The sequence below is a fragment of the Telopea speciosissima genome, chromosome 4 (genome assembly GCF_018873765.1).
Source record: "Telopea speciosissima isolate NSW1024214 ecotype Mountain lineage chromosome 4, Tspe_v1, whole genome shotgun sequence".
Taxonomy (NCBI): Eukaryota; Viridiplantae; Streptophyta; class Magnoliopsida; order Proteales; family Proteaceae; genus Telopea; species Telopea speciosissima.
The window spans coordinates 8,096,245-8,112,342 of NC_057919.1; the positions used below are offsets into that span (position 1 = coordinate 8,096,245).

Consider the following 16,098-nt stretch of genomic DNA (forward strand, 5'->3'; position numbering starts at 1 on the left):
CTTCACTGCCTTCACTGGTACTCTATGGTCGTTAAAACTTAAAAACCCTGAACAAATATTCCCGCCATTCTGGGGTTCTTCACTCTTCATCAGGTGAGTTGATCTACCAAAGCCTTCTTCCTTCTTACATCTTTCATCTATTCTACTTTCGCATTATTTCTGAACTTCTGAATTCTTTGATGTTAAATTTCTTGAAGAACAATCTCTCAATTAAGATTATATTTAAAGCTTTCATAGGGTTTAATTCAGTTTATGTTCTTCTTTGGCTATCTTTCTCTCGCTCTTTCTGACAACCCGGCAAATTTCCCTTTCATTAAACTGTTAATCCTATAATTATGTCACTTTTTTGTCTTCATTAGATTTACGATTAGTTCGTGTTCTGGTGGAAAAGTTCACGGGATGAATTTCTTGAATCCTGATTTGAACGGAACTTCTTGGTTGAAGCAAATTAATACTTCCTTTGATTAATCTTATCCTTTTGTTTGATCTTTGACAGCCCCTGAATATCTTTAATGGTTACCTTTTTGTTTCAGACCGAATTGTGGTTTTTAATTTACATGTGATGTCCTAACTTTCTTCTTGATGTATTTAGTCAGATTGTAGATACTCTCTCAGATATGGTGTAAATGAGGAGCATTAAGCACTTGCGAAGTGCTGTTCACAGTTCCTTACGCTCAAGTGTTATTCTGTTTGACTTGACGAGGGTTGTGGAAGAATTGATATTCAACAGTCTGGATGCAGGCGCAGCCAAGGTAAAAAAAAACAAAATAAAACTAAGAGAGCTATATAAGTCGACATTTTCACCATTTAATGGCCGTGCCTGTTTGTTTTCAGAGTTAAAAATTATTTATGGTTCAGCAGGATCTCCAGTTTATGGTTGTTATGCAATTTTGTTATGTATGGTTGGAGAGAAACTTATAGTTGGGTTTTGAATTGCCGAAGTTGCTTTAGTAGATGTTATGCTTCAAGATTTTATAATTGTAGACTGCTGAAATAGTGAAATCTTTATTTTATTGCTCAAAGTCAAGGTTGAATATGCTGTAATTTTACACTATTTGTTTTCTCAATATTAGCAGGCAAAATTCTATTACTAATCATAGACAAACTCTAGCAACTGAGAAATTACCTAAAGAAACTCCAAATGAAAATAGAACTTCCAGGCAAATAGCTATTCTCACAAACTGATAACCTGCATTTGGCCTTAACTTTCCCAAATGACATCAGCTTCATAAGATCTTGGACTTGGAGAGAGAACTGAATAAGCTTCTAAAACACCAAAATCAAGCCAGATGGGTATTTTGATCTTGACATAAATTTGACTTTTGACCACATAAGGCATGTACAAGCCAGGATACTGAAATATTGGCATATTAAAAAAAGAAAAAGAAAAAGAAAAGAATTGAACAGTAACAGTAGCGTTTTGGTGGCTGAATGCTCAACATGGTCAATAGCTTCAGATTATAAACCCTAAAACCGGTTGACTAGGAGGGCGGAGGCCTCGGTGCAATGGTAAGGTTGCTCCATTGTGACCTAGTGGCCGCGGGTTCAAGGTCGGGAAATAGCATCTCCAAACAGCGGGGGTAAGGCTGCGTAGATTATGACCCTCCCCAGAACCCACAGTGGCAGGAGCCTCGTGCACTGGGTACGCCCTTTTTAAAACGGTCGACTAGATGCACCTAAGCGACTAACTAATGCATGAGTCAGTCAGTCCAGATGCTCCTTCTATTCTTTTCCTTAGCACAGTTGGGTCATCCTGGTCTTGAACCAGAGACCTTGCCTATGAAGTAAATCATCACTCCTATGATCCAATCAATTGGGAGAGATTTTGCTTGTAATATTGATTTTCCCAAATAATTAGTAGAGCTGCTGCGATTTCTTGAAGTGTTTTCTCCCTGCGGTTTGGTTTGCCATTGCTGTTATTGATTTCTGTTGCCTTGGTTTGCCTCATGAGGCTTTTATTTGATGTCGTATTGCTCCTATATTGTTCTTGGTTGACATTTCTCCCTGTGGTTGTGATTTCTCTTGAAGTCCTTTAGCTTGCAGTTGTGATTCTGGTTGTTGTTACTGCCATTATTTATTCCCTGATACGATGAGTGACTCTAAGCCTTCTGTGGACAATGTCAATGTCCACATTACTTCTATTAAGCTCAATGGAGCTTCTAATTTTTTGTTGTGGGTCCAAGCTGTTAAGGTCTACATTAATGCTAAAGGCAAGTTAAAGTATCTCATATCAGCCATAGTTCCAAAATTCTAGTTTCGGCCTGACTGAATTGACCAAAATTTACCAAAATGACCGAAATTTTGCCTTAATTTTTTTGCCATCGGTTGGCCTTTTCAAGGGGCAAACAGCAGAAATAACCAAACTTTTTGCTGGAACAGTGCATTTTTGTCTATGATATCGGCATGACTGAAATTTTGACCAAAATGACTGAAATTTCGACTGGAATGACCAGAATTTACTGAAATGCCCGAAGCAGTGTTGAATTCCTGATTCCTGTGGCATTTCATCTCGGCCATGTTGAAAACACAGACATTTTTGAACTTTCGCCTATTTTTTGAACTATGATATCGGCACCACCACCTCCTGATTCAAAAGAATGATGAGTGGATGCATGAAAATGACACTCTACTTGTATGGTTGAACAGTATGGAGCCAACCATTGCCGCAAATGTTATGTTTCATACCACAGCTGAAGGAGTTTAGGGCGATTTAAATGAAAACTTCTCTCAAGATAAGAATATGTCTCGAATTTGTGACCTTTATGTGAAGAAGAGGGTTTTTTTTAATCCCCTCCCCTCCCTGAAGCATACTGGAGAAGAACATTGGTACTGGTACCATAAAATTCTTAAAGTTGGGTAGTTGTTTGTTCTATGAATGAGACTCAACCGCTGACAACAGTCCAGTTGACATGTGGGCATGATGTACCTACTTTTTAGACCTATGTTCTATGCTTGGAATGCATCCATATGTGTGACTTGGGAGCAATTGGCAGGTTGATTGATGCTCAAAGATGATATGAGGCGATACTTGAGAGTTTTTAGGGAAGAAACTCGGAGAATGAGAAACTGCAATAAATTCAGTTGAAATGGCCAAAGATAAAATTCTGTGGGTTGAAATTCTTTTTTATAGAAAATCTTAATTTGATACTATTGTGTAGTAAATTTTACAAGAAATGGGCACTAAACGTAAGAGCTAAGAAACGAATCACCATACCCCATCTCAACGAACTTAAATACTGACATGAACCCCCTTATTTATCTTGCAATTTTTTTTTCCAGCAAATTATTGAGGTCCAATACTAGAGAGTCTTAGCATTAGTGTAGAAAAATTATGCTATAAGTCTTGGAGATATCTTTAGACTGCCTATAGATCATAGAAAATGGACATCCATTAAAAAGTTATGCTTCCTGGAACCTAGTATACCAAATAAGTTTCTTTGAAAATGTGACAGTTCATGACTATTAACATTGGTGAAATGCTGAATACATAATATATGAAGCCTAACATCATCTTGTTGTCTAGTGCAAGTTAGCGAATCTTATGTTTTCATTATTTCGATTGTCTTCTCTTAAATGCTCACAATTTTTAGGATCACAAATGCTTATTATCATGATCTTTAATTTTGATGCTACTCGCTAATTTCTTCATGCTTCAGCAAGTGATATAAAATCTTTCTATTATTTACTGTTTTAGGTATCCGTTGCTATACGTGTTGGGGCATGCTTTGTGAAAGTAGAGGATGATGGTTAGTAACAACAATTTATTTTAAAATGTCAGTATCATGTAACGCATTCAATTATTTTCCTGCTTATTTTTTCTCCACCTGACATGCCTAATTGCAGGATCTGGTATTACTCGGGATGGATTGGTTTTGCTGGGAGAAAGATATGGTATTAATGTTAATTTTTTTTTTCAATTTCTTCTAATGTATAATCTTGCCGCTTTGCGCATTTGTGTGTACACGTTTGCCTGCTGGTTTTAATTGAATTAATATTTTTATGTTAATGAACTGCATCTGATTGAATTATAATCTTTTTCTTTTCTTTTTTAAACCAAAAGCTTGCTGTTTGCAATTGTTGCTGAGACCTTGATAATATTGGCCTCATGACAATAAAGTCATGAATATCCAACATTGGTCATCATGGCTTTGTTTAGCATACTAAATAGTTCAAGATTTTGTTGGTGACAGTTATATGTTTCATCCATTATACCGCACAAAATAATCTCCTATTTAGTCTGTGATTGACTCTTGAGATATTTAGTGTTGTCCATCTGATGAGTATGGTCTGTTTGATATGTGAACAGCAACATCAAAGCTGCACCATTTGGCCGAAATGGATGCTGCTAGTCAAAGCTTTGGTTTCCGAGGAGAAGCATTGGGTTCCCTCTCTGATATCTCTTTGTTAGAAATCATAACAAAAGTTCATGGGCGGCCAAGTGGGTATCGCAAGGTCATAAAGGCATGGTTTCTTCTCTGGGTTTTTGAATTTTGTTCCTGTAATTTTGTTTTCATACTATGATGCGAGATTATTTGTTTTTCTTTTTCTTAATATTGTCAGGGATGCAAGTGTTTGTATCTTGGAATTGATAACTGTAGGCAAGATGCAGGTACAACAGGTAAGGTCTCCATGTTGATTGGATCGGTTTATGGTCGCAAGACTGACTTTACTTACATTTATTTGTAAGCACCTGATTCTTGTCTTTAATATTTCTTGATGATATAGGTTTTAACATTTTGAACTGTTTATTTTCGGTAAACTAAATTTCAACTAAATTTCTTAGGCATACATTTCTCAAAGAACAAGAACTCATAAATAACATTTCTGGATAGTTTTCCCCCAAACACTCAAGGAATTACAAATATACAGGCCAAAAACAGATAATTCATCTTGTTATTGGTGTGACAAAGAAAAAACGCTATTACCTTATTTATCATTTTTATCTGGCTTTGTAGCTATGTTAAAAAATTATCTGTCGTTGCAGTCATTGTTCGTGAATTATTTTACAATCAACCAGTTCGAAGGAAGTATATGCATTCCAGGTTATGTATTTTCCAGAGATTTTGGCACTCCTTACTTCTTTTCTAATTGATTCAGAAGATGATTCTGGTTGTTTCTATTATATCATTTAGTTGTGTTATTGATTTTGGTTCTGCTGATTTCAGCGTTGTTATTTATTTTTATATCTGTCTTTGACAGCCCCAAGAAAGTCTTGCATTCGGTCACAAAATGTGTACTTAGAATTGCTCTTGTGCATCCGCATGTTTCATTCAAAGTCATCGATATTGAGAGGTATCTTTTTATCACAACAGGAAGATAGATGCTGCCAATTTTTTTGTGTCTATTTATATTTTATTTTCCTGAATGCAGTGAAGATGAAATGCTGTGCACACCTTCTTCCTTTTCTCCATTGTCTTTAGTGATGAGAAATTTTGGTTTGGAGGTTTCTAATTCTCTTCACAGACTGAATTTCTCTGAGGGTGCATTGAAGCTTTCTGGGTATTTAAGTGCTCCTGGTGACTCTTTCCCCATGAAGGTAGATGTTATTCATAGACCGAATAACTGTTATACCATAGTATGTTAACACATCATATCCTTCATTCCTTTGTTCTTAATCAGGGTTCATTATTTTTTTGCAGGTTTTACAATGTGTTTGTATCCATATCTCTTTTTCCCTATCTGTGAATATATTTTTCAATCTGACAATCCGATTTTCCCCCTTGATGACTTCAATTTACTAGCGGTTTGTTATTGACCTTTACATTTCTAGACATCAACTCACGGTTTGTTTGCAAGGGTCCAATTCATAAGCTGCTTAAAAATTTGGCTTATAGTGACAAGTGTTTGGATCTGTGGAAGAGAGAAACCGAGTCCCAATATGGGAAAAGGAGTAAGCCCCAAGCTTATCCGGCATATATTCTGAACTTGTGTTGCCCTAGGTCTACCTATGACTTAACTTTTGAACCATCAAAAACAATTGTTGAATTCAAGGTGATACCTCTCTCTCTCTCTCTCTTTGTGTGTTCAAATTTTCCTGATTCAGCGAATTTCTTTGTAGACATCCAATGGGTATCATAGTGCTTACAAATTTGCAATTGTTTAAATTTTCTTCCATGTAATTTGAAGAAATTATTAAGTCCTGCCAATTTTTTTTGGGTGAATATAAATTTATTACTAAAGGGAAAGAGAACAAAGGGCCCCTAAATAAAGTGGAAGAAGAAAAAACAATACAAAATAACAATTCAAACAAAGCGAGACCCCCTCCTCAAGGAGGAGGAAGAGGCCTCAAGAAGGGTGAGGCAGTCCCCAAGGACACAACAATATGGCTGTTCCTTGGGGAATCAACACAATGAGAGGTTACCTTAGATAACTTGCTCCTTACATCAAAAGAGATGGAGTCCCAAATCTGCTGAAAGCATAGTTCAAAATCTCGTTTCGTTTCGGTCGAAATTTGGAATATTTTGAGTATTTTGGTTGAGTCTAAACAAAATGCAACATCGAATTGAAAAAATGCAATATTTCGGAAATTTCGATTATCTCGTTTCGGAAATCTCGGTAATTTCAGTCTAAAAAATGCACCATTTCGTCGAAATTTCGGTTATTTTGGTCATTTTGTTTCGGTATTTCGGCATTTTACACCCACAAATGGCCAAGCAAAACTCATAGAAAAAATACAATATTTCATTGTAATTTTGGTGTCTCGGGAATTTCGGTTTGATTGAAATGGCCTTCCAAAACGAGATTTAATATTATGGCTGGAAGGATATGGAAAAGGAGGACCATTTCTTGAGATTACGCTCCATCCAAATATGGTTGATAGTAGCACCAAAGGCAAGTTTGCCCACCATGTCACAGGAAGAATTACCAGCAAAGTCATGTCCACCCAGATCCATTCCCTCGTGAATGGAGGAATCCTTTGTCTCCTTGGCCAGCATTTGAACAAGAGCCCCTTCCAAAGGGAAGAGGAAAAGTGGCACACAAAAAACAGATGGTCCACATCTTCAAAAGGATTCCAGTTAGAGGCAGCAGGAAGAAGAGACAAGAATTTGGCGGTGGACGAGAAAAGACTGCATTGGAAGGCAGTTGTAGAGAGTCCGCCAAACAGTGAAGCTGTGACGAGGGATGTGGTTCTTGAACCAGACTAGCTTGTGCCAAGGGGATGACGGGCCGCAAGATCTGATGCAGTCCCAAGCCGCTTTAGAGCTGAATAGGCCTGAAGAGGATGCAAGCCAAAAAATTGTATCTCCCCTTCCATGAGATCTTCTGGCAATAGAAGGCAATGCATTCCAGACGGATAATAGTAGGGGATAGGAAGATGGTGGGGGAGGCCCCAATAGTCGTGACTATTGATATCTGCAAACCAAAAACTGTTTAAAGAGACTCGGACTGTAAATGGCTCTAGTACCAATTGAGTGGAGGAGAACACCCATAGGGTGCCACTGATCATGCCAAAGGAAGGTAGAGGCATTGTGATCAAGTTGGCTGGAAATGTCCCCTGGAGCAATAGGCTTAAGCTTTATAATCTTGCGCCAAAGTTAGGAAGCGTCAGAGATGGAAGGAGCAAGTCCAAATTTTCTTGCGCAACTCATAGACCTAGGCATCATTCCCTACCTGAAAATAGGTATCCTGGGCAACTTTCCAAATTTTAGCAGCAATATCCAGAAGTAGATAACCCCGAGCGATATGGGGCCGCATAGAGTTGATGAGAAACAACATCACCAACAAATTATCTGAATTCCACTTCTTCTGAGTAGAATCGGAAGTGGTTGGCTAATCTGTCTCTCCTGTGAGAGACCCGGAATAACCACGGGAATTAATAGATAAGTAGCACAAACGATACCACATCAAACAATTACTCCTATCCAGCTTGATGGAGCTCATAGGGAATGAAGGAAAATCACCCCAACTCATCCTTTCAATTCTAGTTGATGCAGTAGTCATATCAGACATCATTACCAGTGCAAGAAGTACTCCAGGTAAGTAAGAGAGTCACCAAGAACAATCACACTCTTCCACAATCTGTAGATAGCGAGAATCAAATACTACCACAATCATGTAGAGATCAAGAATCACTGGAGAATCATTGAAGCTGAAAATCGACATTCAGGGATTGGTCCCTGTCTAGAAGCATCAAATAATAATCAGGGATTGGCCCTGTGAAGATCCGGCAGGTCAAGGATTGGCCCTGAAAAGAAATCGATAAGTCAGGGTTTACCCTAATGTGAGATCAATTTCAGGGTTTTGCCCTGGGAGATCCAAATAACTAGGGATTGGCCCTAGGTGAGATCAGCAAGCAAGTAGGGATTGACCCTGTAAGATCGACATCCACAAAAAGCAGGGATTGGTCCCTGTGAAGATCTAAAGAAGTCTCTCAGATCATAAGATAAAAAGTTTAGGTTGTTTAGGATCTGAGAGACATCAATGAAGCAAGGATCAAGGACCCTCGGTGGTCTAGAGAAATCCTATGGACAATTCTACCCTTATACCCATATTACAACATTTATCTTTGTTCACTTAATTAAAATCATATTTATCATCAAAAGATCTATCTGGACATCTCAACTTCTTGAAAATAGTTGGGTTCCTACAAAATAATTTTGCTCCATTGTCAACCACATTTAATAAAAGAACATTTCTTTGTGAGCTTCTTCAATAAAATCCAAGCGTCTCAGGAACTTACAATTAAACTTGGGCAAAATATGGGTTTCCTAAGATTGACTAAAAGTGTCGCATCTTATTTTTGTGCTAATTGTTGCTTCATCATTCCGGATATTTTTTCCCCTTATTTCTCATGGTTAGCAATAGGAATATTGTGCTGCATTTTAGAAACTCAATATTCATTTATTTGCCCTGCCATTCTACCTCATCTTCACCTTTTTCTGATTCAGTTTATTTGTTATCAAATTTATCTCCTATGGAGGATTTTTTTTTTCCCATTATTTTGGACCAGATGTCATATCCACCCCCCTGTTTTCCAGGATTGGGTTCCTGTACTTGCCTTTGTTGAGCAAGCCATCAAGCAATTCTGGCAACAAATTCCAATCGAAGGTTAACTCGAAGGACATAATTCTGTATTTTAGACTTCTTTCTTTTGATAATTTGTTAAACTAATCTAATTAATGATATTTTTTAGGAGAAGACATTGTTCATGCTTATGAGGCATCAGGCGGATATGAAAAATGCATGGAAGATGAAAAAATTGCATTGCCAAGACATGGTAATTGGACACTATGTTATTCTAAGAATCCTCTTTGGTGTAGATGTGCATCAAGTCTGACCCATGTTCCATGATTTTCCATTTTCAAATCATTTACTAAGGATAAAATCACTTCCTTGAATTATTGATTGTTTGCATAAAACCAAGGTACTAAAACTCGGAACTCGGTACCAACTCGGTCCATTGAAAAACTGAGTCGAGCCAAGATCTCGGCGAGATCTCACCGAGTTGCTGCATTTTTTTTTTTCCGACTCGAAGCCTCAACTCGGTGGGTTTTAAACCTAGTTTGGGTCTGAAACATGGTATTCAGCCTATTTTAGGCCATTTAAACACAATGGCACTATCAGATTTTGCAAAAACAAAGTCCAAATAGAGGTTATGTACTGGTCAAACTTAATTTGGTGTGCACGAATGCTGTCAAAATTGCTCTGAATGAAAATATTTTCTTAGACATCAAAACAAATGAATATTTTACCGCACTTTTGGTTTTTAGCAATGTTTTACCATATTAAGATTTATGGAATTTTTAGATTTGAGAAAAACTCCAGCATTAGAAAGTTGAAAATTGCACCTACCGTCGAAAATCCAGTTTTTGTTCTTAAACTGGGGGGTTGACTTTTTTACCTTTTGAAATTTGATTTTTTAACTATTTTTATTGGATTCAAATAGGGGGGTATTTGCTTATTTATGAATAATATCTTAAGTAAATAAAATACAAAAACATTTACTTAAATGATATTAGGCATAAATCAGTGTCTGTCTTGGTTCCTGGCCTAAATAAGTGTCTGTATACCAAGGTTTGCATAGAGAGGTGTCTGTATACCAAGATTTTCCACAAAGATCTCGAGATCTGGCACTCATATAAAGGAGTTTGGGTCGAGATTCTCGAGCTCTCGAGAACTCGGCGAGATCTCGAGATCTCAGTCGAGTTGTTGCACTTTTGCAACTCGTATGCCAACTCGTCTCGGTTTCTCAAATAACCGAGAAACTCGCCAAGATCTCGCGAGTTTTCGAACTATGCATAAAACCTTTTAAGCATGTTTTATAGAGACAATGAGAGAAGTAATGAATTTGCATATTCAAGATCAAATTTTTGAAGCTTTTGTCCATTGAACTTTTTATTGCAGATATGTGGGTAAAATCTGAAGCTGTAAAAAAGAAGCGTCGGACCCAATATGATCTGATTGATATTAGCCCATACTCTTGTCCTTTAAATGTCCAATCCGAAGAGTCTGACCTTATACCCCACCATAAGAACTGTAACACTCCATCAAGGAAACTTCATAGAAACACTCCATGTTTTGAAGGACAAAATACTAAGACAGGGTATGCTTTCCCAGTCATGACTCCAACTTCATTGAGTTCTTCTATTCCAAACCATATGCCAAAATTTAGTCCAGAGGGTTGCAGCCATACATGGACACCTGGAAACAATGTTTTTCCTTCAGTCGATAATTTAATGAAGGATGAGTTGATTGCCGCAGAATTGTCCTTGGAGTATGTGAAAGGTTCTTTTTTAAATTCAGGATGGGGAAATGAATCTCCTGAAGCTGATGCTAACATTAGCAGAGAATTTACAAGGTGGCTTTCGCCATGCAACAACCAGTTCAAATACAGAAGCAGTGTGAGGGGGGTTTCATTTCCTTCAGACTCTCCAAAGAGTCTTAAGATACCTCTTTTGGGGCGTTGCTCATTGTTGAGAGATGTGCCATATGAAGGTTCATTGAAATTGAATACAAGCCGTGAAGAATTTGAATGTTCTATGCTGAGAAATGTACCATATGAAGGGTCTTCGTATACAAGCCATGAAGAATTCGAAGTTCACCATGATAGATTCAAGACCAAAACAAAACCTTCTGATTCTGAGGAAATGGTGGGTGTTCTAGATGATGATGATGGTAACCAGAGTTTTGATTTCTGTTTGAAAGCTTCATGGCAAGATAGGCCAGAAACTTCTCAAATGTCCTCTGGCAGCATTAGAAAGTGCAGCACCACAGCTACAGATTTAGACTTGTTGCCAAGGGACTTTATTAAACCATATCCTTCTGATTTTGATAAGATGACGAGGGTCCCGGAAGCTGAGATAGGTCAACAGAGTTATGATATCTTTTGGAAATCTACTTGGCAAGATGAGGCAGAAACTTCTTGGTTATCCTCCGGAAGCATCACAAAATGCAGCACAACTACAGAATTAGATGTGTTGCCAAGGGATTTCATGAAACCGTCTCCTTCTGATTGGGAGTACCTTAGTGAAGGGAGTGGCCCTCCAAATGATTCTCCCCTGAAAGTTGGAGAAATAGGCTCTAATCATCAATCCATAAACTCTGAATGGTGTTACAGAACCTCTGATTCTATTTCTTGGGATACACCTTGGAAGGGTGAACATTTTTCTGGTGACTATGCATGCAGAAAGAATTTTAGGACTACCAAGAGTGCTATGTATGAACTTTCTGAAAATGGAGAAGGGAATGATGAATATGAAGTTTTTGGTTATGATACTATGCAGAATAGTCCCACTGAAGAAGGTTGCCCTGTTGTTTGTAGGGAAATTTTTTCTGATAAATTAACTGATGTAGTAGAATGGGTAGGTCTAGACGCTTCAAGGACAGATAATACAGATAATTGTACAGTACCCACACGGCCCTTTCCTTCTCCTTATTACAATAATAAGGGAAACAATCAAAGGGATCTGGGATCTCAAAATTGTGTACAGTATCATGGTCATACGCGACATTCCAGGAGAAGCCACTCAGCTCCACCATTTCACAAGGGCTGCAAAAAGTTCTCCACTGTTTATAACCATGAGACCACTACAGCAGAACCTGATGCATGGATTGTCCATGATGCCACTACATTACCAGGTATTTTTAGTATGTACAATACTCTTCTCCCTCCCCAACCCTAGTGCTAGTTTTTGTGGATTGATAATGCAATTTGACTATGTCCTGTGTTCATACAGGAGCTTATAAATTTAAGCCTTCATCACGATCTTGTGCTGTATCTGAGCAATATTCTGAAGGAAACCTTTCTGATAGTTCTTTTTTCTACATGGGGTACTGCCACTGTTCATTTCAACTGCCATATTAAAATGCAAAATGAATTTCCTTCTGTTCACTAGATTTGCTCTTGAATGCAGAACAATCAAGGAGACAATGCAACATGACAAACAGAATATCCATGGTATTGAAAAGATTGCAGAGATTGAGAAGACAAACGACCCAGATTCTCTTGAAGGTAGACATGATTTACTGTCTGTCAGTCTTACTGAAAGGGGATTTTGTTGATGTTGAATGTGGTTTTTTGAATTTTGAACTACAAAATTATTTTATAGTTTATAGGCAATTCTGAAAAGTATTTTAAGCCTTTTTTTTACTACATGGAGACTGGAGACCCTTAGCTACTGTGAATTCTACTTTTGATGATTTCAGGCCTCATAACCGATCGTCTGGAAGATTCAGAACTTTCTGGGGTCAAGTGGCGGAATAGCCATCTTCAGGCTACAGTTAAGTATATAGCGATTTTCAAGTGGTTTTTTAAGTGCAGGACTTGAGATAAGTGTGGCAATCATTTATTTACATGTTTAATTTACAAAAGTTGGCTCATCCGTTAACCCAATTGCTTTCAATGCACTTTTGTTTTAGGATGGAAATGAACCAGAGAATTTGCATGGATTAAATGATGTACTTGATGTCTCTTCTGGGATCTTGCAACTTGCTGGTGGTTCATTAGTTCCAGAATCTATCGAAAAGGATTTTCTTGAAAATGCCAAGATTCTCCTGCAGCTGGATAAAAAATTCATCCCCATAATGGCTGGTGGAACATTGACCCTCATTGACCAGGTTTACTTACTGCTTTGTTTTTTCGTTTTCCTCATCTTCACATGAAAATTGTGTTGCTTTGTTCCCTGCATAATCTGAAGGTTGCTTTATACCTGAATACACTTCAACTGTAGGTCTGCTTTTGTCATGAAGATGGCTTTAGCGTCTTTGTTTTTATGTTCAGTACTGGTTGTCAATTATGAGCTATAGGTCACACATGAGGCTGAAGTCATAGCCGTGAATAGATCTTTTATAGGAAACCATGGAACTTATGCAAATATACATATACCAAAAAGAGTTTCTTGTCATTGTTGAACCTCAAAAATTACCTGTCTAATCATTGATGTGCCTATCCTTGCACCCAAAATAAATAAATTTCCAAGGAACACAGCTGCTATTCTGTCTTTGAAATTTGAACAGATTCTCACAGCAGTACAGCCCTGAAGTCACTCCTTGATTTTTTGGCAATAGCAACCGATAGATAGAATTCACCTAGAAAAGAAAAAAATCTTCTGTTCGGGAGGAATCCCATTTAAGAATCGGCTAATGGCTTTAAACCATAACCCTAATGGGGATCATAATAATGCACTGCATCACTGAAAGGGTGCCATGTTCTCGGTATTACCTATTACAGTCCTCTCTCTTACCATTATGTAGTCCCATTATTTGGTACATCTGGTTAATGGACTCACTCTGGAATTCAAGAATGGAGTTACCTCAGCTGTCATTCTTATGCCTGGTATATGACATAATTGTAGTTGTCGTTCATGGCACCTAGGCGTCGCCTAATCGACTAAAATGTGCATATACCAAGCGGGTTTTAAATATAACATTTGAGATTTCTTTCCTTTAAGATGTAACTTTGAGGGGGGTAATCTGTAAAATGAAGAATTTATTTATTTTACTTGTAAATATGAGTGGGCAATGTATTTTTATAAATAATATCTTCTCTAAAGCTATAACTTTAGCAAATTAAACCCAAAGGAGCTGGTCTTCTTCCTCTTTGATGTGGATGGCAGAAGAGGTGGTGGTTGCAGCGCCAGTTACAGGTATGTACCTTCCTCCTTCTCCTTCTTCTGGCAAGGATGGAGGTGGTGGTTGCAGCGGTCATGGCTGTTGCATTTCTGGTAACAGTTTTGGCTTTCATGTCTGCTGCTGCTACTTCTGTTGTCTTCTTCTTCTACTATGATGGTGGTGGATAATGGTGGCAGAGGCTTCTATTGCAACTTTTTTTCAGCGGTAGTGGCAGCTACTATTGCTTCTCCCCAATTTTTCTTCTTATTCTTCCATCTTTTGCCCTTTTTCCCTCCACCATTTTCCCTGTCCCCCCCCCCCTTGCTCCTTTTTTCCATGGTTCTTGGGACTTGGGCACCTAGATAACTTGGCAATCGGTTGCCTAGGACCTAGAAAAATGCCCCGGCACCTAAGCTATGCCTTGAGAATTATGGATATGAAGACTGCTGTCCTGATTGTGGTCACTTCCTGGAATAGATTTTAGAAAAAATATTGATTAGTTTCTTGTTGCCTTTCCTAATACCAACCACGTTCTACTAAGCTTGTCTATCGGTTCTGTTCCCAGTATTTGGTTCTATTTCGGTTCGGCCCAAGGGATTGGCTAGTGTGAACCGATACCAAACCGAAAACCGATTTGGTTCTGGAACTTTGTACTCAAGCGGTCAAGCCGAGCATGTTCGGTTTCGGTTTGTATTAGGTTCCACTCTTAAAAATGTGCATCAGGGATTAGGGTTAAAGAGTCTAGGGATAACGAGGCATATAAGGAATTAGCCGGCAAAGTTGAGGAGAACACCAACTAAGACGACGAACTAGCCAAATGACTCCGGCTATTGTAGCAGCGGTATGAAGCTCCTCCCTGTCGATTCACTTTCTCCATCTCCTCTCCCTTCATTCTTTTTCCCTCTCTTCCTTTCCACCTTGATCTACCTTTTCCCTCTCTCCTCTCCACCTTGATCTACCTTTTCCCTCTCTCCTCTCCCTTCATTCTTTTCCATTTTTTTTCTCCGTAATTTTGGAGTTTTATGTTTAATCAAGAGATGTAGGTGGTGGAGTAGTATAGATAAAACGAAATGACAGGGGAAGGAGAGAGAGAATGGAAGAGAGAGGGGGGGTGGCAGAGATTATCTCTAGGTTGCGGGAGATAGAGCCCAAGACAATGCAGATCACTATTGCCAGAGCTGGGTTCGATCTATGGAGTTTCCCAAGAGAGAGAAAGGAGCTCTCTGGTCTTCAATAGTCAAAGGGAGTCCTTCCTCCCCGGATCCCACCAGCACCATGAAGGAGGTTATATCACGCGTGATGAGAAGGCACAGGCTTATGATCAAGCTAATGATAAGTGACTAATTCGGTTTGGTTTCAATTTGAACCAACAATTTCTAAGCCAGAACCAAAACCGAACCGAAATGATTTTAAAAACCATTGTTCAGAACCGATTTGGACCAAATAGATTCAGTTCGGTTTTGGGTTCCGGTTCCAATTTGACACCCCTTACTTTCTACACTATCAAATAAAAATATTTGAGCTGACAATGATGCAGTTCAGAAAAACAGTTAGGCCAGCAGCAAACCAAGATATCGGTTGTGTCAGATTGAACTAAGAATGGACCAATATGTTTAATTGTGAGTGTTTCAATGGGTTAAATGGGCCACGGGCTTAGTATTTTTCGTTTTTTACTATTGTACTGGGCAAATATGAGGGGATTTGAATCTTATGCGGGATTAGGTGTCAGTTTCTATTTTGTTAAGTTCTAGAAGAGTTTCTATTTTATGGAAAACTTAGGTTGTAACTTGTAAGGGATTCCTCTTTCCATTCATGGGGGGTTTCCTATTTTGCTTATTTCCATAAGTTATAAACAGAGAATAGGGGATCATACCCACCCAAATGATTTGAGAAATAATTTAGCCTTGAGCTTGTGAGTTCTATGAGAGGCAGAGCATGGTTCTGTGGGATTCAGTAGGGAAACCTTGTTGGTATGCCAAGGCTGGAGTTGTTGGGCCAGCTGAAAAACGTTAGCTAGCTAGGCTAGCACGCTACTCTGGCTCACTTCTG

At 38.4% G+C, this 16,098-nt stretch overlaps 1 protein-coding gene across 7 annotated transcripts in view; it reads left to right on the forward strand.

Annotated features, from left to right (window-relative positions):
* The window catches only part of LOC122658428 (DNA mismatch repair protein MLH3), a 23,471-nt gene continuing 7,373 nt past the window's right edge, over positions 1–16,098 (forward strand). For 2 of the 7 annotated variants that reach the window (XR_006332439.1, XM_043853382.1), the window contains exons 1-18: positions 10–93; positions 593–752; positions 3,695–3,746; positions 3,844–3,891; positions 4,307–4,461; positions 4,561–4,618; positions 4,985–5,042; positions 5,200–5,292; positions 5,371–5,536; positions 5,640–5,655; positions 5,771–5,991; positions 8,979–9,048; positions 9,134–9,217; positions 10,345–12,078; positions 12,177–12,270; positions 12,354–12,451; positions 12,646–12,719; positions 12,859–13,056. Coding sequence is in view for 6 of the 7 variants with exons in the window: in XM_043853382.1 (XP_043709317.1) it covers positions 627–752; positions 3,695–3,746; positions 3,844–3,891; positions 4,307–4,461; positions 4,561–4,618; positions 4,985–5,042; positions 5,200–5,292; positions 5,371–5,536; positions 5,640–5,655; positions 5,771–5,991; positions 8,979–9,048; positions 9,134–9,217; positions 10,345–12,078; positions 12,177–12,270; positions 12,354–12,451; positions 12,646–12,719; positions 12,859–13,056 (3,345 nt within the window). In the remaining variant the exon portion in view is untranslated. Of the gene's footprint in view, positions 94–592; positions 753–3,694; positions 3,747–3,843; positions 3,892–4,306; positions 4,462–4,560; positions 4,619–4,984; positions 5,043–5,199; positions 5,293–5,370; positions 5,537–5,639; positions 5,656–5,770; positions 5,992–8,978; positions 9,049–9,133; positions 9,218–10,344; positions 12,079–12,176; positions 12,271–12,353; positions 12,452–12,645; positions 12,720–12,858; positions 13,057–16,098 lie in introns of those variants that run through there. The other 5 variants (XM_043853383.1, XM_043853384.1, XM_043853385.1 and 2 more) reach the window with 5 other exon arrangements.